Below are 25486 nucleotides of genomic sequence, written 5' to 3' on the forward strand. Positions count from 1 at the left end.
CCCTTTACCAATGACACTATTAAAATATTGACATAAAATTTATGGATTTTCTCAAGTACCCCTTTTATCCAAATTTCGCGGACAGTGCAAATTAAATACCCCTATTTTGCTGATTTCACTGTCAAATTTCACAGACAGTTCAAAATAAATACCCCCTATTTTACCAATTTCGCGGTCCTTGACCTTGCTACTCAAGTAACCCCTTTTCCGCGCAATTTGGTAACTCTCATGGTTGTCAACTTTTGTGTTGAGTTGGGGCCGGGTTTCGCTGCTGCCTAACATCGGGTCGGGTCACGTATTTTTACATGCGCACCACTCTTGGCAGTTATAGAGAGAAAAAATTAAAAAATGTCCCTGGATGCCAACGTTGTGAAAACATACACACCTATTAATACCTGGATTTCTATTGCTTTGAATGCGCACTATTTTTGGCATCATTATGAACTGAAAATGGGAATACATCCTATTGCTCACACTATGGCATGCATGGGCAACTTGCCAATATGTTATACATGTACCCAACATCTCTGGCTTTTAGCCAGCTTATACCACAAACCCAGACAAGGGAAAAGTTAGATAACCATATTGTGCAATTATACTTGTTTGTGATGTTATCATGGTTATTGGAGAAATGGGGGCAGCTTGAATGTAATTCTGCAATAGCTGTCACTTGACACATGGACATGTGAAAGTTTTAGATGTACTCAAGGAACTTCTATAAAAACTGGAACTGGTGATGCGTATATCGCTCATTCTACAAAATCCGGTGCCAATAGCCTTTTTTCCATTCTTTGGTCCACAAACACTTTGTCGAGCATTAAGGGCATCAAATATGTTGTTTTTCTGGTAGAACTCGACGACAGACATGTGTAGTTGTCCATACTGACGTCACTATGTAAACAATGTCGAGGTATTAATAATTAATTAGGTAATACTAAATGTGGAAGTGTCCAAAACTATGTTAATTAGAAGGTTCAACGAATCAGAATACAATCCTGGTAACCAAAATTATGCAAATGAGTTGAAGGCGGTTACGTGAACAATGTACAGTGGATCGTCTCTAGTTTATTATTAGACCTCTGTGGATGTACTAGAATGTAGAAATTGTCAAATGTATATTTTTGGACAGCTATTGTTGATAGATATTGCACTATCCCCTCAAATTGTGGTTACAGGTCGAGTTGAGTCTGAAACCCGAAAAAAAAAATCATAAAAAAATACAAATTGGTAAGAAAAACTATTTTTGAAATATAAACAAAAACTAATAACAGAGTGGTAACAAAGGTTATGTATATTATAGGGGCAAGGAATACAATTACTACACTGAAATTTCAGTGACCCAAGACCAGCAGTTTGTTATTTATGATAAATAAGGTACCAGTAGGATGTACCTCATTCCCTATCATATATACTGAACCGCTTGTCTTGAGTCACTGGAATTTCAGTGTAGTAATTGGATTCCTTGCCCCAATAATATACATAACTTTTTACCAGTGTGTTATTATTTTTTGAGAAAATGCAAAATAGTCACAAATTTACTACAGGGTGTAGTACCCCTTAAAATTATTTTGACATGAAATTTTTATTTTTATATCAATTTTTAGGGTACATGGTCTTGAACAGGTCTAGAATTAGGGTTGTTCTGGTAAAAAGGCAGGAATCAGTGCCTGGGGATCAGTGTGGGGTTCCCCGGATGGGGTTACACTTTACATTAAATTATTCCAGTTTAAATCCATACAGCCCTACAGAAGACATGACCTTAATCTTCAACACAGGGAGTGCAAATTTAAAATGGAGTCGCCCATTCCCTGTATGGAAGATAAAGGTCATGTATTCCATAGGGTGTATGGATTTCAAGTGGAATAGCCCATTGCGGAATTATAAGGTACATTAAATAAGCAATGCATAACACAGGTTTTATTTTGATGCCATCGGCAATTATATTATTTTTATTTTAACTTTCATCATTTTATGTATAATACTATATACACAAAATACTTTGGCTAAATGACAGTAATAATCACGCGCTGCAAATTTGCATAAATTGTATCCCACTTGGTTCCATTGATGGGGGGTTCCTCTTTGAGGTGGCAACAGCGCCCCCATATGCCAGATTAGGACTGATCACAACATCCTCAATGTTAAAGCTTAGCTTTTCAGCTACACGCGTATTTTATGAAGTTGTTCGAAATCCCCCAAAACAATTTAACAATTTCTTATGACTACCTTTGCACTGTAATTTTTGAGTGAGAATCGCAAAGTTTTTGTCAAGAACTTTTGGTAAAGCGCGAGTTGATTGTAACAACGCATGATGAAATTCTGTCTTACCCATGTAGCTGTTTTAAATCTACGTATAAACCCGTATAGTACCCATGTTGGTTCAACAGTGCAGCACATTTATGCTATTTGAAATTACTGAAAACGTAATTGAGCATGGTAGGACTAGTTTTACTACTATTGTTTTGGGTGAATGATAACTGGTAAGCCAGACTTATAATCATGATTATGGCAAAAGTGCCCCATCCCTTTTAAATGACTTACTTTTAATATTAAGCACCCGGGGCACTACAAATACAGCACTTGAACTTGAAAACACAAAGAAACATTAACAAATATGGTAAACAATGTAATAAATTGAAAGGTTTTTATGGTTGGAAGAAACAATGATCAGAACATCTTTACAAACATTTTGTGCTACTGAACGGATAGGGGGAATGCTTGGGTCTAATATACCAACATGTAAAGGTAAAGGGGTAGAGGAAATAACATAATAAATTGAACATTTCAATATATTTCTTCTTTCAAAGGTTCACATTGGGCTATTGCAATTGAAATCCACCCCCCCCCTATAGAAGACATAACCTTAATCTTCCACACAGGGAGTGTGAAATTCAAATGGAGTGACCTCAATCAGGGATGAAAGTCCACATTTGACAAAAATCAGTGTGAAAATGACCAGAAAGGCCCTAAAACGGGCTGAAAATAAAAATGGTGTAAATTTGGACTACACAAAAGCCTGAAAACTTTAACATCCCTGCTCAATGGGCGACTCCATTTGAAAAAAGCAACACCTGTGTGCCAGATGAAGCTCATGTCTTCTAAGGTGGTGATGGAATTCAACCGGAATAGCCCACTTACAGCTGCAAAACAAGAAGGTTCAAAAGAATAACACTTTTTTGGTACAAAAAATAAAGCCATGTTTACGCCAGGGTCTCAATTGAGCTCATAGTGACAGCTTTTAACCCCACAAATACTTGTAGATTTTGCTTTGCTTTACTTTGGGGTCCCTTTAAAATGTTAACTTTGGACACGTCAATTGCCTTGAAATGAATATGGGTGTCCTCACAAAATATTAACCTTGGACAGTTGCCCACGTTGTTGAATGGAGATATAATAAAGGGGAACTGTGTTCCACTATGGAATGAGATGATCAAACGGCCATGTTACTGAAGTGGAACAGTACCACTCACAGTCAGACCATTTTGGACTCAAAAGTGATTTATAAGGAACCATCGGCTCATCCTACAATTTTATGGATGTTAAGTGTTAATATCATAACATCTAGGAATTTTGCAAATTTGTCGAGCCATCATTCATGGCACATTATGGACTGCAGTATATCTCGCTAACATAAACGAGCAACTGTAGTTGTTTTTAGTATCATAAATGAATAAATCACAGGCGTTATAATCATAAAATGTGTAAAGATCAAAAACCTGTAGGTATTGTGTAAAATTTTACCCCCACCGAAATACAAATTGTTTCACAAATTGCATTTGCCTTCAAAGGTACAGTTTGTATCCCACCTACGCCTTCGCCAATTTAATGTACTTGATTGTTAAGCCAATGAAGTGGAACCAAAGAGTACCGATTCTGTTGTGTGTTGCTCATGAGGGCAAATAGCATACCTCTGGATTATCTCGCAATGTGCCTGGTAATTTTTTTCTTGTTTGCATTGTCATATGCGTCAAAAAAAATGTGTGCTTAGTGTCAACACGCAGACCTGTATTATACGCAAGCTTAAAGGAGTATTTCGTGATCCTAGCATCCTCATTTTTATGACATTTTTCAGTACATATCCACGAAAAAAGCATATTCCCAAAATTTCAGTTGATTCCGATATTGCGTTTGCGAGTTATGCATGATTATGTGTATTACACTGCTCCATAGACAATACGTTGTAATTTCGTTCTGGTGCACCAGAACGAAATTCAAATTTTACGATATCTTTGCTAAACGAATTAATCTGCAAGAAATATTTTGTACATAAACATTATGTAACCAGAGGTTTCCAGTGATATAAAAATCTCAACTTTTTTTTGAGAAAAGTGGGGGGATGAGGCTGTGGATCACGAAATGCCCCTTTAAGGATGCAAATTGTTATTGTTTGATTTCGGGCTCTTGGCGATAAATGCAGGTCTTTTCAGGGTACACTATTACACATGGTACAATATTGAGTTGGCACTCCTTGGGTCTAAGCTCTTTGCATCTCTACCTTGTAAACTTGTGACTGTCAATAAATGCCTCTGTTAGAAATCTTTATGAAGAATTATATACAAAAACCTGAATTGTTTGTTTGCTATTCCATTCAAAATCCACACCCCTGCTGTAGAAGATTTTGGAATTATCTTCCACAGAGGGAGTATGCATTTCAAATGGAATGAACACATTAGGCAGCTCTACATCTACATACCCTCCAAGAAAGATTCAACTTGAAGCTTCCACAGAGGGAAGGAGTTTCAAACAGAGCTGATTAATGTGGTGATTCCATTTGAAATTCTCACTCCCCCTGTGGAAGATATTTCAAAATATCTTTCACAGGGGAGTATAGACTCAAAATGGATCAGCCCAATGCCTGCTTTTGAAAAGCAAAGCATGCGAATTGAGATTGAAATCCCAATAGTTCAGTTCAATATCATGCCATGTCAAGCATACATGTACCATTGTCCAAAGAGTATGTGGTAACTGTAACATTATTTTGATGAAGATTTTGATTTTTGAAGTAAAATGGATGGACCTCGCCACCTTGAATGATCCGATTCTGTGGCTCCATAGTAACCATGATTGAAACAGCAGATAGGTAGATGGACTCCTTATTGCAATGGCCATTCAAAAATATAAACCTTGGCAGGATGTGGTGTAGGTTGGCTCGAAGAAAGTGGTCCAGAAACGTTATACCCACCATACCAGTACTATTTTCCAATGCCAAACACACATGCACAGCAGAGAATCATGCCTTGCCATCATACCATATACCAATAATAAACATCTTTAAAAAAGTAATTCCCCCCCACCCCAAATAATGGCCATTATTCCAAAATCGGTTATTGTATTACAAATCTGTAAAATGCATTGGAAGCAGAATTTATTTCCGCACATTTTGACTTTTTTTTTGATAACTCAATTAGCAATAAATATTGGTGTTGCAGTGTACATTCAAATCAATGTACCCCAAGATTTGAAAGTTGCAGTAAATTCTATTGATTTGTATTCAGTATAATGGAAAGAAATTTGTGTAAAGATATCGATTGTTATTTATTAAATTGACTGGTGTTTTATTGTTTTCTGGGCTATCATAATGCATCAAAATGCACAGATATAAATTCTGCTTCCAATGCATTTTATAGATTTGTACATGTAATACAATAGCCCGTTTTTTTAATAATGGCCATTATTTAAGGGGGGGATAATTACTATTTTTGAGATGTTTATCTATAAACCAGTGCATAATGTAATTTTGAACAATTACAACTATTGCTATAACTGCGGCTTTCGATGCAAGATGCATATAATTGACTTTGTGTTGACATTCCTTTGAGCAATGAGAATCCCATTTTTAGTTGTGTATGTTTGGCACAGTTCTCACAATGCATTATGGGTAGGCAGGCATATTTCTCTGCTGCGGTCAAGAGGCGAGGAAACAACGTACATGTAGTGCAGAATTTCCTGAAGAGAGGTGAATATCCCTAAATGCTTTGTGGCATCTCTATGTTCACATTGATTACTTTTAAATATATTAAATACAGATTTTTAAGTTTTCTGTCAAAAAACAAATAAACACAAAAATTCTATTTTCAGCTATGAGAAGAATGAGTCATCGTCGTCAGCGATACCCATGTCAGGTACCAACTGATCGTCTACAACTTTTCCCGATCTCATCGGCATGTGTTTATTATGAGTAAAATTGTTTAACCAGGGATGTTCCAGAATTTCATCCGCTGTTAGTCTTTCGGTAGGATCCACTCGCATCAAACTGCGAATCAAGCACTTGGCCTGCGGCGACACCGAATCCGGGACGTTGAATTTCCCGCACCGGATCTTGCCGAATAGAACCGACGGATCCTTGTCATGGAATGGATACCGCCCGACGAGCATGGTGTACAGGATGACGCCGAGGCTCCAGATGTCCGCGCATTTTCCCGGAATAGCTACTGCTTGGGTTGAGAATTTCGGGGCTCACGTAGGCCGGGCATCCGTGTTTGTCGCTGGCGAAGTCGCGTCTTCGCTGCTGAGGATGGAGGCGTCCTCTAGGCTTTCAAGCACAACATGAGATCTGTAGAAAAATAAAATCAAGAAACATACATATTGGTAAGTAACATTTTAATTCTTGACCATGTGAAATTTAATGTACGGTATGTGACAATATAAAATATCACATGAGACAACATTAGACCCCCCAAAAAGATTGTTTGCTTGTCCTCCACCGACCAACCCTAATCTGGAAAAAAGGTTGCTTTTTTGTTTTACTGTACAAATGAATACCGACCCTAAATTCCAGAAAAGGGTTTATTTTCTTTCAACATTGTTGCCATCCTGAAAAGTTTTTTTAAACAATTTTTACACACTTACAGTAACTGTTATAAAACATGAATGAACTATTTGGGCTATTTATAAAGCTAGGCATACAATCATGTTTTGGCTATGACCTTAAAAAAAAAAATCAAAAAAAATCCTGACCGACCCTGAAGATTTTAGGCCTCTTTTGTACTTTATACCTGTTTTTATTAAAGTTTGCCCCCTCCCTCCGCCACTGGATGACGGCAAATGGGTTTGGTAGTCCTTGCATGTTGGATTAACACCCCCCCCCAATCACCATGGACCTTGGATATGGTGTGATATTTTAATATTTCGTTATCTGATAAGCATCGAAGATCAAATTGACAACATTCCTGTCCTGACAGGATGAGGTCATCAATTCCAATACAGGATCAAAGGTTGCCTCATTCATTGATAGGTTACCTGCTACTTCTACAAACTATAAAAGGGCCACTGCACTTTGCCTGATTGATAAACTCTCTGATACAATTTCAAAACACTGGTAATTGTTGTGAAATCTGATACACCGCATGATAGGTACATGTGATCAAGTGTGGTTAAAAGGCGGCCTTGATCAAATACAATGCAAGTTCTGTCAATGCTTCCATAAATCTAATTTCTTAACTTTCTTTATGTAGGCTTTGGTCAAATGAGGGGAAATGAATTTCTATCAATCCTTCCACGAATCCAATTTATTAACTTTCTAAACGTAGGTTTAGCGATTATTTCCCAATTTCTTTTTTTTTTTTTGCTGCATGATCGTCAGGTATAGTCGGACCTGTTTCTGATTCCTTATTTAATGACAACACAGTACCGGTAAGTTCACCCATTTGGATATTGTCATGAACAGTTTAGAAATGTTACACAGTGTTACTGAAATCACCCTTGAGGAAAGCATGTGAAGCAAAACTCACAATTTTAAAACTTTTTTATTTTCAAAACCCCGAAACACTAGCAAATCTAGTTGTGGATTTGTTACAGCAACTCTGCTGAAAAGATAATTCTGATGCCCATGAAGTGAAATTTTATAACTAAAATTTCGCATCCAGAGTAATTACAAATGATGCGATTTATGCTCAACGATGATAACGTTTGAGGGCTTTTAGCGCTGAATCAGTCCCTGCCTACATACTGCAAGTCTCTAGCACATATTTGGAAATCATTTTGAAATCCAATGGTGCCACCATTTGATCTGGCTACTATTTAATAACTTAAAACTTGCAAGACTACAAATTAACATTTTCCTTCTTGAAGCCGGCATATAGTCACCGGTCGGCATTTTGGGGTCCAATGTTGGCGCAATTCCACATTTGCAGCCTAAATTTTACCTTGTGACTCATGAACTGGGATAAATATAGTAACAACATTGGGCAAGGAAAATGATTCATGTTAAAAATAGTAATAGCCATATGATTTCTATGACTGTATACGAAAAATCAGGAAATCCAATCATAAAATGCGTAGGTTAAGTCCCTAGTATGTCTGATGACTGCACTAATACTCAATAGGAGCCTTCAGAGCTGGTTCAATCATACATGTAGTCTACATCAGCCGTCCTGAAGGAGTTCTCAAATCCAACTTCATTAATTTGTTTGAGGGCCACAGAGAGGCCAAACACATTTCAAATTGAAACATGCATTCACCAAATTTTAGAGCCAAACCAGTTTCAATATATAAACATATTTAGAGTTGGTCCTAGGTGGCTTGGTCCATGTATCATGGTCCAAATCTACTCTTTTGAAAATATCACCATTTCCAAGAGTTTCAGTTTTACTTTCTGTAATGCTGGAACTTGGCCGAGTTTCCAACTAAAATAGTTTTGTTTGTTTTGGCAGCACCGGTTGTTGTTAAGCCCAACAAGCAAGGAAGCATCAGACAGGCTGTGCCGTCAAATAAAAGGTTCCGCTTCCGTTAACAAAAGTGTCAAAAACAACAACAAAAAGGACCCATTCAACCATGTCAAATGTGGAACTACTTGTTTGCAGTAGTTTTGCTGGCATGATACTTCCCAGGCCCTTTGAAATTAGATGTAAATAAAGTCTAGATGGACAGGTAAAATATGATATCTGGGTCAGAAATTTAACCTAGAGTATCCTTATCCTTACACACCATTTTGACCATTAAATTTTCCAGGGCTTGGAAAAAAATTTGCCCACTTGTGAGACAAAATCTGAAAATAATCAAAACTGCTGCAATGAGTAAAAAAAATCATATCCCCAACCCAACTCGGTGCAACGGGAAAGGTACATTGGACTTCAATACCAGTACTATACATACAGGGTGGTCCAAAAACAACTTGGGTAAAGTTGTTTTTGGACCACACTGTACATGTAAGACTAACACAAAACTTGACACTTACTTTTCAAAATCTTGAAATGCAAATTTGCGCAATTTCAAGTCTCTTAGCACGATCCCATGCCTGTGACAGTGCGCGATGGCGGACACCATCTGACGGAACAGTCTACTAGCCTCGGACTCGTTCAGTTTGCGCTGACTGCGCACGTACATGTGCATGTCGCCGTGGCTGGCTGGAAAGAAGACGTATGCCTGGGCATCGCCCAGCAGGACTTCCTGGACCTGCTTCACATTATCATGGGGTTCCATGGAGAAATTAGCTGCAAAGGTTTCCAGGTATTTCCCAACCTCTACTACCTGCACATAAAATACAAAAGCGAGAACAAATTGTTAAAGTGTTGTCCCGTTAGAGAATTGATAATGCTTACATGTAGCTTGTTCGAGAGTGAAGTAGGCAAGTAGTACTCTTCGATTTTGTTCACTTACATTTGTATAGCTTCGCATTCAAGGTTAGAGTCCAGCAAGCTATTGACATTTGGACTGACCCAAAAGTCAGAAAAAAAGTCAGTTTCCCCATGAATTTCATTCAAAATAAATTGTTTAAATACCAGGTGTGACAATCCTGGGTTTCAGGGGATTTTATTTCTATACGGAACATATTTTAGGGTTAGGGCGAAGCTTAGAATTAGGGTTAGGGCTAAGTTTTAGGAATAGGATTACTTTTTGGGCTTTGGACAAAATAATATAGGCCTCTAAATATGAGAATTGCCCCAGGTGTGAAAGCAGAAACGAAACACTTTATAAAGCAGTTGCAGAAAAATTTGTGAATATTCAGTTGCTGAAAATTGGTTTGCAAGTAGGCTACAAACTTGCGTTTTTTAAGTTTGTCTGTGGGGCACATCTTTTATAATCAAAATTTCTCTCCTGCAACCTACAAGGCTGCAAAAATTCCCACTACTTGTAATTTCTTTTTTTATTCAAAAGACATTTTCCAATTTAATAAAGTCAAAATTAAGGGACTTGTGTAATTGTGTTGTGTTACCACCTTGCTGACAATACTTCCAAAAAGTTCAAAAAATCCATCATAGTAAAATGTTATGATTTCCTCAAAAATTTTGACAAATTGCTTTGTTTGGTGACATTCATGGGTTCATGGCATTGTTTCCATTGATAAAATGCTTACAACTACCACACAAGTTGGCATTGTTGGTAATGAATTGAAATATGAATCATCATCGTTGAATCAATTTATAAATCAATAAATGTTGTCATTGACTCAAATTATGGATCAATAATTAATATTTTAACAAGGTCTGACTCTCCTCTGGCCATGCGTTTTGAGTTGGGGGATTTTTGCCGGACATTGCATATTTTTCGGAAATCGTGCCATTTTTTGTTTAGAATTAATTATTTCAATACCTGTACATGCTACTATAGGGAAAGTATACATATTCTGAAAGGAAATTGCATGAGGAATCCAAAAATGCAGATATTTATGATGTAGGGGCAGTGCTAAGAAATATATATGAAGTTATAAAGGGAAAAATTATAAAAAATTACCAAAGATCAAGTGGTCCTATTTTAAAAATGCCTTACCCTACATCAAAATAGACTCCATTTTTGTATTCCTCACATCAAAAGCTTTCAGAAAATGTATAGTTTTACTTTGCTACCTGTTAGGGTGCTCAAATTGCGCAAGGGTTAAAAAGCGCCATTCAAAAACAGCTCTAAATTTGGTGAAATTAACAAATCATGCTCTGTCTAGAAAAATTAAGTAATCAAAAATACAAGAATGATATACATATAAATTCAACATAAATTAAACATTAATTACAACAAGTTATTCACAGTATTTTGACATTTGTTGTCCAAAATATGAAGTTTGTAGCAGTGTTGTAGTCAAGACCTCTATGTCCGAGACCGAGACCAAGACCTGCCCGTCCGAGATCGAGACCGAGACCAAACCTTCCGAGACCAAGACCACCCCTTCCGAGACCGAGACCTCTAAGTTCCGAGACCAAGACCGAGACCGAGACCGTGGTTTAATCCCGGGGAAGACTCAAGTTTGGTTTGGGTAGGGGTGTGCCGCTGAGAATTTAAAAGGGAACCCATCATTGTACCAACTGTTCAAGAAATTTGGACCTGCAGTTAACACTTTTGTCTTAATTTTTGCAATTTTTCTCCAAATTTTGGGAAAATTTCAAAAATGTTGGCGATAGTGGAGGCAAAATTAGGCTAGTGTGTGAAGGGCTGGAAACAACAGTGCGCGAAGCGCGCAAAATTGAGCAATTTTACCATATTTGGGCCAAAAACACACTTGTTTTTCGTGCTGAAAAGAAGATGCACACTGCACAGGGCAACTATTTGTTCATCTATTTTGCTTTTGTGGAGAATGTTCCCCTTGCAAAAGTTAAGTGGAATCCTCACTTCCACCACCTGCCCACCTATGTTTAATCATGAACTGAAATTGGAAGCTCACATCCGAACAAGCTCACTTATGATTCATTCATAACTTTTTATAACCTTATAAAATGATTTCTGTATCTTTATTCTTAACAATTTCTTCAACATTCATTGAAATTTAGGGTAAGGAATAAATAATGAACAAAAACAGAAAATCGTATCTTTTTCTTCAGGTCTCGACAGGTCTCGAACAAAAAAACGTTCGAGACCGAGACCTTTGAGGTCCGAGACCGAGACTTTTGAGTTCGAGACCGAGACCTTGACATCCGAGACCGAGACACTACAAAAAAGGTCTCGAGATGGTCTCGAGACCGAGACCTGGTCTCGAGACCTACAACACTGGTTTGTAGTTACATGTAGTAAGTTGCACTTGTATACGATTTCAGCAGGATTTCAACAGGATTTAAAATTTAAAAAAGTTTTGCTGATTTGCAGAATTTCAGATCTATGTTTGCAAGTCAATCCCAATATGCAAAACAGTTTACTCCTTTTGGAATGACTGTCACCTGTACAAAATTACTTTATGTTAGAAAGATACAGGTACCGGTACAAAGAAAAGTTTGCAAAAACTGAGATGAAGACAGTGCTAATTTAAATACACATGATCAACTGATGTACATTGAAGTGACTTTATGTAAATACATGTAATACATGTGGTCGCATGTCATAAGGTGGTGTAATTTCTGTTACATGGTCAAAATTGACAAAAAAAGTATTTTTTGATATGTTGTAGGCAATGGTCCCTTCTAATCATTCATACCGATTTTTAGTTAAAAATGCTTTTCGTTTTGGCATAATTGCCCAATTAATGATTAATTAGTGCATAGGCGGCAATGTAAATCTGAAATTTCAAATCTGTTTTTCTCAAATTGGACCTTCTTCACATAAAATACCACAAAACAAATGTCTGAAGTAGGATTTTGTCCAATGTGCCAGGATATGTTCACAACATAGTGATGCATCAGTCTCACCCTTAAAAAAAAAATTATGTAATCACATTCACGATATACAGGGTGCGCCAAAAAATGTTGATATTTTTTAATTAAATTTTAATTAATCATTCATATTTTCCCCAAACTACTTCCTACCATTTTTAAAATGCAAAAATTAGTTTCCTTGTGCAATTTCCTTTCAGAAAATGTATACATTTATCATGCTACATTGAATATTAAAGGAGATGTGGACCTTCGCAGGTTTTGCACGTGACTGCATTGACTTCTGTGCACGTTAGAGGCAACCCGTGGTAGAAAATGTAACGAGAAGCTAATGTGGAATATGAAATTCATCCATTTTGAAGAAAATCCTGTTTCTTTGAGTAATTGGCTCTAAAATGAGACATTGAAGAGCTCCATATGACAAGGGGTTATGAAGATACAACAATTTATTAAAACCAACACTACAGAAATCTTACATGTTCCTATGCTAATACATTGCCCTCAACCACCTGAGCCTCAACCACCTGAGCCGCCACCCCTGATTTTTCAGATTCAAGCTGCTGTTATTCTGTTATTTGAATTCCTATATCAATGAAACTTCACACAGCCATAGACTCATTTTTCAGCTATAAAATGATGTATCAACCAGCTCAATAGGCCAAGGGGTTGTGAGGTTATAGTATTTTATTGGCGACTCCATTCGGAAAAATGTAACACCGCCACCCTTTTTGCATGCCCACCTTATGACATGCGACCATGTAGTCTTTTGAAATTGTGAAGACCAAGGGAGTTAGGGGGTTGAGCCATCCCCACCTGAAATGAGCTGGCTAGCAAAATCAACCACCCCCCACAAAAGAAAATTTCAAACACCCCTAACTCAACCCCCCCATAGTGTGAAATTGAAAATTGGCCCGGTAAACACAAATGTTCACCTTAATTTTGGGCTTAAATATAGTGTACAATTGCCATTGTTTGGCACAATAATCACACTGAAAAATCACAGTAACACAGTGTCCACCAGGAATTTGTTTGTCTTTGCCCCTTCAGAAAACTTACCACGATGCGCCACTGAACATGTAAAATACCTGAACCCCCCCCCCCAAAAAAAAGGATTTTACCAAGACAATGTATCCATGTAAATTAAGAAGGTTATGTTTGTAAGTTAAATATTTAAATCTGACAGAGTATATCAAATCAGAAATACAATCCTGATAAGTTTTCGCAAACTTCACCGGAAAAGAGCATATCTTGAGCCGGCATTTCCCGAGCAGCCATATCGTTAGCCGACTCCAGCCTGGCTAATTAACTTAATTAAAACCCTAAAACTTGGAATTCAGAATACTATAATAGTATTCAGGCTTGAAGCATTGTCATATTTGGGCAATTTTACTAATTTTGGGCAGAAACAACATGTAAATAAGCTGGAGCAAACATTAACACAAAAGTGCATATCATGGGTAGGGTGCATCATACGCCCCCTATGTCAACGGATTTTATTGCTATTTGGTGAAAGTGTGCCACTTGCTAAAATATTAATCCCCACCAAATTTAAATTCAATCCGAAGTCGTCTAGTGGGTCCACCGGGAGCTCAAAGTTTCGACGCGATCTTTACAGCAAATGCCGCGATTTCACATAAGGCAGCCATTTATATTCCCATTACTTTACACAGTGAAATCATGGCTCCCGTATGGAATTTGTATTCTATTCATGCTTAAAAGTGTGGTAATGGAATATTTTATGGTTTTACATCATTTTCTAGTGATTGACAAGTGTTATACAATTACTACTGCATCAGAAATGAATAGCTGCCCTATACAAACATGTATATTTCCATTACTTTGACAGTGAAATCATGGCTCCCGCATGAATTTTTAGGCTTAACAGAGTAGCAATGGCTTCATATAATTTTAGTGACTGACAAGTGTTGTACAATACTACTATTCTCATATATTGTAAATGAGACTATTCACCTTGTCCAAGTCGCCATGCAGTTTCATTAAAGTTGCAGTTTATGCGTTTTACAGATTTGGCCGCTTTCTTCTGTCGTCTTCCACAGTCTGTAAGATAGCCTGATAATGCTCCTCAGAACGGGCAGCTGACAGGAAGTCAGAACTTAGCTTTACACCACGCTCTGCTGCATCGTTTACAACGTTAATGGCATGGACATTGGCAACAGAGGTCTGGAAAGCTGGGGATTGAGGCCAAGTGTCAACGCTGTCTGAAAGGAAGCCATCATCAAGCTGCAAAATGCGCATGGTGAACCAAGAGTCCGTTCCTGCTAGGTCAGCTAGGGTTGTTGCTTCTGTGATGTTTGTTGGGAAATTAGGTTTCTTGAAGCCTTTACCATACATGTAGCGGTTACTTGGGATGATAATTTCTGTGTCAGGTTTGACTGCCAGGAGCTTACAGGCTAGAGCTTGTTTCTCTACTCCAGGTACTTTTTCACTGAAGAGTGCTAGTGGAACCATCTCTTCCGTGAGATACCACAGATGCCGCTCCATTGCTGCGATGGCACTTGCAGAAACACAAGCATTCACCTCTGAATACAGCAACAACTGCTTGTATAACTTCAAGTCGTTATACGGCGCATCAACAGCATTGCTACATGTTAACCACCATGTGCTGTATATGATGGTTGCGAATGTGACAAAGTCGCGAATCTTCTGGGGTTGGTGCTTTGTTGTGAATGTTCCTTTTGGGAGTTGCCGAATATGATCTTGCAAAGAGAGATCTTGATTGAATATAATAATTTGGCCATCCACCTTGCCTTATGTACTGCTCCTGGCCGCTTGAAAGTGATGGAAGTCTGGAATCCAAGGTAGAACATGGAGAGCTCAACAAACTCATTATAATCATCTCTTACAAGATCCATTTTGGACCTCAGGACAATTTCAGCATCAGCTTTGAATTTCCGCAGTAAGGTCTGTTGTGTCTGACTAAACTCAGTAATGTCAAATTGGGCAAGTGGCTGCTCGCTATTCTGCGGCAATATGTTGTAGTTGGATTTGTATCGGGAAAAGAGGGTTACCTCAGGTGATTTGGATGTCTCTATTTGGAGATCCTTGAAGATTTGGGTCAGCATGACCTCGCCTACATGGTGTCGGCATGCTGACCATAGGAGTGCTTTTCCAAGATGAGTCTGGATTGCAATGCATGCAGCGGACATATGGCCTGTGTTAGAAGCAGTAGTATCAAACACCAAATTTTTTATGTTGTCAGCACAATTCCAGGATTGGAGCAAGTTGACAGATAACTTGGAGATGATGTCACCCGACTTGCGGTCTGTACCAGGCCTGTAAGCCGGTACTCCAAGGAGTTTCACATTATTAGTATCTCCCACCAGGACACTTAGTCTTTCCTCCTTTTCATTTTGGTTTGAAATGGATGACATAAGTTTCCGTCCCAGTGCAGAGATGCAAACTTTGGCGGAGTCCATGCCTCTTTGGCTGAATTTGCAATGTCTCCCACCACTCTCCGTCTAGATTTGTCTGTGGTGGCATAGGATAAGGCCAATTTTGAAGTATCTCCACCAACTTCTCTTACTAGTTCTTCAGTAAAAGCAGATTGTTGTGTAGGTGTTATTCCCATTCGTGTGCTAAGAGAAACAAGATTTGGTGATGCCAAAATGTTATGAGGTATGAAGACTGATGTTCCTGTTCGAGTAATTTGACCACGGTGTCCTGTTGGAGTTTCTGTATCACATTCAGAATCGCTATCAGATGAGTCTGCATCACTATTGCTATCTTCACTGGAACTAAGAAGAGAATGAAAACTAGTTGATGGTTCATCCATCTGCTGTTTACTTCTTTCTTGTCGCTTTGCTTCCTGCGGCTGCATGTTCTTCTTTGCGTTTTATTTTTGCTGCAAGTACTGTATCACTGGAGCCAAATGTTGCACATCGATCTCCTCTCATGGAATTCAGGAACAAGCGGTCTTCTGGGATTGTAATCAGTTCATCAACATTTTGTGGCCAAATTGCAAATGTTTTACCGAGTTGGCTTTCAGCAAGCTGCAATTTAGCACAAGTAGCTGGAGTTTTTCTCCTTGAAAGTGGGATTGCTTTCGAATCTTTGCGTTTTCATCGGCAAGCTGTATGATCTTCTTACATGCATTCTTTTCTGTGATCATGGGAATGTTAGCTTTGTTGTAGATCTCGGTGGCCCTGGTCTAACACAAGCTTTGCAGTCTGATACTTGGTTTGTTTTGAAGCTAGTCCTTGCTTTTGGTTATACAAGTAGCACCGTAGAACCTGTCTGCTTGTTGGAAGCTTTGATCCTGTGATAATTGAATCGGCAGTAGTGATTCCTTTGCCAAGCCCAAATATTTCAATGCTTTTTCTTGTACACGATTTAGAAGTTGTCTTGGATGACTCTGGGGTTTGTTCTGCACTGGCAGAACTTTTTTCAGCCATATTGTCATTGATATCAGGATGTTGATAGCTGCAGTGAAGACAAACAACTTGTGAAGATGCTGAAGAAAATCCCAATTATAGGTCTATATACTAAGGAATAAGGTATTTCTCATCAGGGTCAACAAGATGGGGCATGTTTCTTGTCATCTCTCTGACCATGAAATCATGCTCTGACAGAAACATAAACAAACAACCAGAGGAAGTACTATTTATAGAATTATTAATACCCACTTTTCCTAGAATTATGTAAGATCCTTTTGAGAAAAAAATACAGCCATACAGTACTCATGGAAAGCAGACAAAGTAGTGACATTGACATGTTGGTAAATGGCAGCTATTAGCTTCTAAGGCAGCTATTAGTTAAAGCAGTATGCCTAATTATTGAACAACACTTGATAACATCAAATTTCATTTGCCACTCTTTTAAAGCAGTAGGGCCTAGTATTAGACACAAATACATATGGCAGCCGTGATTTTAATGTGCAAAGTAATGGAAATATACATGGCAGCTATTAATTTCTAATGTAGAAGTGATTCCATGACACCATGCCAACTACTTAAAATGTTGTGAAACCATTAAATATTCCATTACCATTGTTTTAAGCATGAATAGATGCAAATTCCATACGGAGCCATGATTTCACTGTGTAAAGTAATGGGAATATAAATGGCTGCCTTATGTGAAATCGCGGCATTTGCTGTAAAGATCGCGTCGAAACTTTGAGCTCCCGGTGGACCCACTAGACGACTTCGGATTGAATTTAAATTTGGTGGGGATTAATATTTTAGCAAGTGGCACACTTTCACCAAATAGCAATAAAATCCGTTGACATAGGGGGCGTATGATGCACCCTACCCAGCATATCATGGGCCGACTCCACCCTGACATTTTTTTTCGTTCAGCTGCTATAACTTTTGAAGTATACATGCTATATTAAAAGTTAAGGTACCAATGTGAAGCACTCACTAAGAGCTTTAATTTGGTATAAAATTTACCTATGTAGGTATCTACAGTAATTAAACAATTCAACATTTATGCAAAAAATTCTGCGCAAATGTCCAGGCTCCAGCCTATGAGACCCCCAACTCATAACACACGGCCCTCTACAGCCCAGGGTCTGTGAATGTGATTGCACAATACTTTTTCAAATTTCAATCTCACACACCTGACCAATTGTTTCACCATCACGATGTAAATTCATGTCAGTTTCACCATCATGATGAAAATGGTATAAATTGCCCTCCAACTTCCAAGAAGAACTGAAACTAGAAGCAAATCAGATCCTACTTTTTAAAATGAATATGATACAGATTGTGGATACATTAATCAAGCCTACGTCATATTAGTATCAAATATTTAGGTTTACACAGCTACCAACTGTTTTTGGACATGCACCAAGCTCTCCAGACCAAAATAGCTCTTGATGCATGCAACACGCCAATAACATCCTTTTCGTAAACACAAAAAGTTCCAACACAAATCCTGTTGTGTGTACAATGACTACAATCATTTATACACTCATCAATTCCAAGCATTGTACAAGAAAGTTTGATGTATGGTCTATGCCCACATTGAGGCAGATTGGTCTTGTTGTGACTAATAAACTTGTAATATTAGTAATTGCATGAAATGTTTGAAGGATGTGACTCAGGTGACAATTGCTGTGGGACTGTGACAACTCATTACCTACTGTAAGCTGCTCTCATGCAATTATCAACATTTTGACACACCCCGAAAATCAGTACCAGTATCACATGGAAATTAGGCTATTACATATGTATTATGGAGAGGGGTGTGCCAGGTGTCACACAACCTAATAAGTTAGAAATTGCTGAAAATGGCCATTGCTCTGGGGGTCTGCCTCTTCAATCAGGCACAATTATAATATCAATTTAAAATTAATGAAAAACAATACGGTATAATGTCCTTTATGATACTATATGGTCATTTTCACGGTAAACACCTTGGTCTGGGGCGGACATTTTAAAAATGAATTTAGGAGAGCAGCAACGACATCACTTGCATTACATTCCAGATGTTAAATCTACAGCATATGCAAAATTTGAGGAAATTCATACACGAGTCCGTTTTATTTTAGGGCCATTTGTCTATAACTGGTCTTTACATGTAGCCCTATGGAGAGAGTGCCCGTTGAGGGCGCTATAACCGCCATTTTAGGAACAAAAATGTGATTTAAAAAAAAACCTGATTCGTGCGAATTTTCTAAAATTTTCAGAGTATGTAGTATAAACATGTAGAAATATAATCAAGTAGTTGCCCTATCTGTTCTCCTCCAAAAAAATAAAAAGTCCTATACCTCAATGATAATGACACCTAGGTGTAAAGGGTGTAACTTTGGATTTTTAACATTTTGATCCATAGTGTTCTAATAAAGCCACAGAATTCCATGATTTTTGGCCACATAAGTCATCTAGTTAGCAGCTACCTTGGGTAGCATAATCATCTTTAGGAGTTACTGCGTTCAGTTTTAGCAGGCTTAAATGTACTTAATATTGCCATTTTGAAAAACTATAAAAAACAGTAACATTTTTGTAAAACCCTGTGTTTTCTTCAGCTAGTTCATGGATAATTTTTCTTATCCTGAAAGTATGGTCATATGTTCAGTAAACACTGCCATATTAGATTTAATTGTGAACAGCCCTGTATTTTTGAGAACCGGACTTGATATTTGTCGTTTCGAGGCTTCATTTTCCGTTAACAATTGTTAACAAACTTTGTGGGTATAGCTTTGGTTCATAATTCTTGGGTATTTCTTCACTTCTTCTTGATTCATAACAGTTGATATCTTAACTTGAAATGGGTAACAAAAATTAGTCGATTTGCAAGATTTTAAAAATTTTATAAAATCTTGACTTCAAAGAGCCGATTTTCCGTTAACTTTTTGAAGCCTCGAAACAAACTGTTCAGCAAGCTTGGGCAAATATAAATAAAAGAGCTCATCCAATCTATTTATCAAAATGTAGCAAAGTAGATCCTCAAGTCACTTGTTTTTAAATCGTGGAGATATAGTGTATATCACCGTTTGAAAATGGGACCCAATACAAACTTTCCGTTAACAATTGAAGCCTCCGAAACAAATGAAGCCTCCGAAACAACAATAAGATTAATTATCATCTATGCATATCTAAATTGGTGTTTCATACTGATATCTGCATTGTAATTGTTACTTGATATGTGCAGAATGTCATAAATTAAAAAAATTGTTGATGTTATGGTTAATGTTTGAAAAATATACTAATACCCAAAAAGCCTGTTTCGGAGGCTTCACATGCAAAAAACACCATACTTAACAAATGGGTTAAAAAGTTAACATGCTATAAATCTACAATATCTGCCGCATAGAATCATTGATTCAATACACACAAGAAAATAACAGCTTAGATGATCCCAACAGTGTTGTTTTCAAAAAAACTACTTCTGCAGTGTTTAGCCATTGTTAACATGAAGCCTCCGAAACAAAAAAATGACTTGCTGTGATAATTTAATTTTTGTCACAACTGAAATTCAATACTTCAAGCAAAGCATGAAAATTGGTAATTGTGATATTTTTACCTATTTTTTCATGTCAACTTGCAGTAGTTAGCCAAATATTTTACTTTTATGATCACCTGTGTTGTTAACTGAAGCCTCCGAAACACAAATCGCTTGAATTGCCAATTCTAAATAATAAATCCAATTTCTGTGAAACTTGGCTGGCAGGTTCCTTTTATCAAGTAGTATTTGTACATGAAGTTCTACATTCAAATTATTTTAGGAACCCAATTAAAACTTAAAAAATATGTTTAAGGTTGGGAAATTTCCATTGTAAATGACACTTTATGTTAAAAATTTTCAAAACTGCAATTACAAACATAGCAAAACATGGTATAAAATGTAACTTATATCTGTTGACTTACTTTGGAATGGGATTTCACATGTATTCCAGCTTTCATGTCATAATTTTCTGAGCTTATGTAAAATACATTTTTTCTTAGATTTTAACCAAAATGTTATAATGGAAATGTCAAATTTTTTATTAGAAATCAAAAGCTTTAAGCCTTGAAACATTATTTTACTGGAATTTAAGTTGCTCCTATGCATGATTTCAGTAAACAGAAACATATTTAAGGGGGTACTACACCCCTGACCAATTTAATGCCTATTTTTGCATTTTTCTCAAAAATTATAGCGCATTGGTGACAAGTAAGATATGTATATTATAGGGGCAAGGACTACAACTATTGCACTAAAAATTCAGCAACTCAAGGCAAGTACTTATTGATTTATAGATCAAATATTGGTTTTCCCTCATTTTTGACTGTAACTCCACGTTCTGTTGTCTGTGCTGAAATAAAATTTCCAGCGCAGTAGTTGTAGTCCTTGCCCCTATAATATACATAACTTACCTGTCACCAATGCGCTATAATTTTTGAGAAAAATGCAAAATTAGGCACAAAATTGGGCAGGGGTGTAGTACCCCCTTAAGTGGTTTGAAATTTTGACCCTAAAAATCAAAAGTACACCCTTTACTGTGAAAATGACCATATATAACTAAAGTCCAAAGTGTCCAAATTATAGTTTAACTTCTAAAAAAAAGTCACTGAAAAAAACCCCGACCCAAGATTTCAAATTTTTCGGTTGGTCTCTGAGGGCAACCAAACATTGTTTTTTTGGCCTTCATCATGTTTAAAAATTGTTAAGTATTTTCAGTGTACCTGTTCAGTAGTTGTATACGGCCATACGTTTTGAGTTGGGCCGGTAATGCGTTACGTGTTTTCGCGACATGAAAATTGCATGTTTTTCGTTTAGAATATGAATATCTTTCACATATTATACCCAACATATATATATAAAAGTATACATTTTCTGGCTGCAAATGAACCAAGGAATCCAAAAATGCACTTTAAAATGACACAGGGTGTAACACTAAGGAGTTATGAAACTGAAAATACCAAATATTTTAGGAAAAAAATGTAAAATTTGACAAAGTAAAAAAAAAAGTTAGCTTCACCCCACATATTTAAAAGTTCCATAATAGAATTCCTCTCAGTCAGAGCTTTAAATACATATAACATCATAGGGTTCAATAAAATTAAAATGATTTTGCGCCAGCCTCTTTCAAGGCATATTTTCCCATTGACTTCAATGTGTAACCTGAACGGAAAATAAAATATGCAAAATTGGTTCTCAAAGCAAATTAAATTACCTGGAATATGATTGTATGGTGTTATAGTATGCAGTTTAAAGTGAATTGTAAAAATGTGAAAAAAGAAATGGACCTCTTGCATCATATGACCCGGGGTCACTTTTATTAAATTTGCTCCTCCTGATCCTCCTCCACCCCGCACATTATGCTAATTAGATGCAAATTATTCAAATGTTAATAACTTTTTACAACTTTTTTAAGGTTTACTGTTTTGGTCTTATCACAAGCTTTAATTTGACACCAAATTTAACTACATAGGCTGCATATTAACTGAGAAAATTCAAAAGATGAACCCTAAAATGTCGCGCGCATGTAACATCTCCACCTAATTACTGGCCCAACTCAAAACGCATGGCCATACATGTATGATGTAGGCTACTATACATAGCAGACAAAACTGGTCCATCATCAAGTGCTGATCTATACCGATTTTTCCTTCGCAACATGCATCGTATGTTATACAGATTTTCTTACATAAACTTACAAATAATGGCTTTATTTAAGTTCAAAATATTGCATTCATTATTCAATTTTCCCATCACGGGATCTAGATTACCGTACAAAAAGAAAAACACATAAATGATCAATTATTTGTAATTCTGAAAATGTAATCAAGTTCATATTTACCTTACAGACGAGCTCATCTTGAGTAACAGAATCCAACGCCTTGTAGACATTGAGTTGAGTTTCATTCAGCAACAAATAACGTCCAACTTTGGAGATTGCATCCGGCTCCCTAGGTACAAAATTAGGGGGACTAGGAGCAGATAAATTAGGACTTAAACTTCCACTACTGGCTAAATTTGGAGGAGTGTCAAAGTGGGCGTATGGTTTCCGACCATTTCTGATCGGAATCGGAACGGAACGTTGAATGTTCATTGACGCCGCCAGAGGCTGCGTAGATCCAAAACTTGTTACTTCTCCGATGAAAACACTCAAGTTTAAATGGTTGCAAACTGGAAGAGGTAGTTGAAGCTTGTCGATGAAAAGGACTTGATGTAAGTTTACAAATGGTTGAGCAATATGTTCAAGGTTAGACCTTGCACAAGTCGAAGTTTGATTTCAAAATAGTAGTACCAACAGTCCAGCTGATTTAGGTACGAAGTACTAAAGTATATATTTCAAATGTCACAAAAAACAGTTGTACAGTACGTTGAATCTTCACCTTTAGAAGGCGTTTGGTTGCTTACAGTACTTTTCACTAGTGATCACAGTTAGTGATCGCAGTGTTTTTCTTCAGGTCTCCCAGACCACTTTTTTTTTAGTTCAAAGTTAAAAAATGTTTTTTTCACCAAGAAAGACGATATACAAAATCCCTGAGTATAACAAAATATTTCACGCTATAAAAGCATTGTAACTTGTGTAGTTATAAAGTTAAATATTGTACAGCACCACACATTAAACTTTGGTAGAAAATATCCGTTATAAAGAAGTCCAAGCCATCACGAAGTTCAGAATGACAGATGAAAAGCTGATCAAAACATAACAATAAACATTGCTTGTTTATAAAATATTAAATACAAAATGTACACGTTATTTCAGATTCAAAATTGCCATGCACGGCTGAAACTGTTGGATATTTAATAAGTCCACAGTTAGTGACTTACTCAAATTAAGTTAGAACTTTGTGAATGTTTTGTAAGATGAAATTTCATAACAAAGCTTCAACAACAGTCAGCACGTGCAATTGTATGGCAAATTCTCTGATGCAATATCTCCATGTAAACCGTAGCTTCTCCGGTGCCTCCCTATTACTCACTTGCACAACGATCAGAAACTATCCCAATTTCGACAGCGAAAATGAACCGTTTCTTGAGCGGTTTTCTGCTAAATTTTACTTTCTGTGTGATCCGAAGATGTTAGATCACCATAACAAGCTAAGGACGGGCAAAATTATGCACCAATCCCGCTCAGATGAGGCAAAAACATCCACAATCACGGGCAAGTGCCATTTTTAATACGTGTAGAAAAATCCAACAACTACTGGATGGTGAAAAAAATATCAATCAGATGAGTGTACGCCGGTTGTCAGACTTAATATTCATACGCACAACGCTATTTTGTATTGCGTAATTTACTTCAAAAGCCGAAACTTACATTGAAATTTACCAAATCATATATTAAATTGAATATATAAATACATATCAGGTAAAAATAATATTTTGTTACCGAAGAAATCATATAATTGAAAGACATTTTGAAGCACTACTTTGTTTAGGTATATGAATATAGCAGTGCTGTGTCAATGAGCCAGACATTACGATTGCAACATGCATCCGCGATGACGCAAGCCTTCGGATTTCAATATCCAATTCATTCACCTTTTAACCTTACCATATATGGGACTTGATATACCATATTTGGGCATCAGATGATCGAACTGAAATGACGCAACCATTTCCAGGTCTTTCGACCAATGAATGACCTACAGCTCATAGTAAAAGTTCGAGACCCTGGGACGAGTCACGTACTATAATAATTTAATCAGGATAATCGATCAATCAGTTCTGGCCAAGGAAAGTTCATTTCCCAGAACTCTTTTGCAATAATTATTGTTTCTGAAAATTTCAAAAAATTGGACACTATATTTTTGTGGAAAAAGTACGGATGTATAAATTATGACCACATTTAGGGACCGTTCACAAAGTTCCACAAACACTTGTTGTAAGGAGGGGGGGGCTGATGCAAAAAAAAGGGGCCCTGAAAATTGTCATCCCTCTGAAAGGAGGGGGGGGGGGCTTTAAAATATCACCTATTTTTCTCGTAGAACATGAGTTTACACTATTTTCTAAAATTAATATTTTGGTTCCCCCTCCTCCTCAATTTCTGGGATTTGTCAGATTTTTTTTTTTTTTAATAGATTTTTCAATTTTTTTAGACTTTGGAATGATATATGAAATCTTCATACATATAAATAAGTTTATTAGAGAACAAGCATCACTTCCAAGTCTTTTGTGATACTCTATGGGGTTTATCCGTCAGAATCTCACTGATTTGAAAAAAAAAAGGGCCTCATCGTTTCCTCGAGCACTGTTGGAGAAGACCGAAAACTACTGACAATGCTAATTTTACATTGAAAAAAACAAACAAAAAAACACCTCCCTCCCTCGTCAATTCATGAAAATCCTCTGGACGAGAACCAAAACATTAATTTTATAGGCCTACGGCCTAATGGCCAAAAAGGGGGGCCCGGCTCTGAAAATAATATTACTCATCAGGGCCTATTATTATTTAGGTGCGAAGGGGGGTGGGGAGAGGTGAAATAAATAGGCCTATCTGTATTTTTCTTTTTGCATCAGGTCCCCCTGTTAGGCCTACAAGTGTTTGTGAACGGTCCCTCAAAATTAAATATTCTTTT

General features: G+C 37.1%; 1 protein-coding gene across 1 annotated transcript; it reads right to left on the bottom strand.

Annotated features, from left to right (window-relative positions):
- Positions 1–1915: 1915 nt before the first annotated feature.
- Positions 1916–24126, bottom strand: LOC140143915 (tribbles homolog 2-like). Its single transcript, XM_072165743.1, is given in 5 exon segments — positions 1916–6420; positions 6422–6496; positions 6499–6553; positions 9176–9468; positions 22756–24126. Coding segments are annotated over 5 exon segments (1017 nt in total). The 5' UTR covers positions 23008–24126; the 3' UTR covers positions 1916–6078.
- Between the last annotated feature and the right edge of the window lie 1360 nt (positions 24127–25486).

The sequence above is a fragment of the Amphiura filiformis genome, unplaced genomic scaffold (genome assembly GCF_039555335.1).
Source record: "Amphiura filiformis unplaced genomic scaffold, Afil_fr2py scaffold_32, whole genome shotgun sequence".
In the NCBI taxonomy this organism is placed as follows: domain Eukaryota; kingdom Metazoa; phylum Echinodermata; class Ophiuroidea; order Amphilepidida; family Amphiuridae; genus Amphiura; species Amphiura filiformis.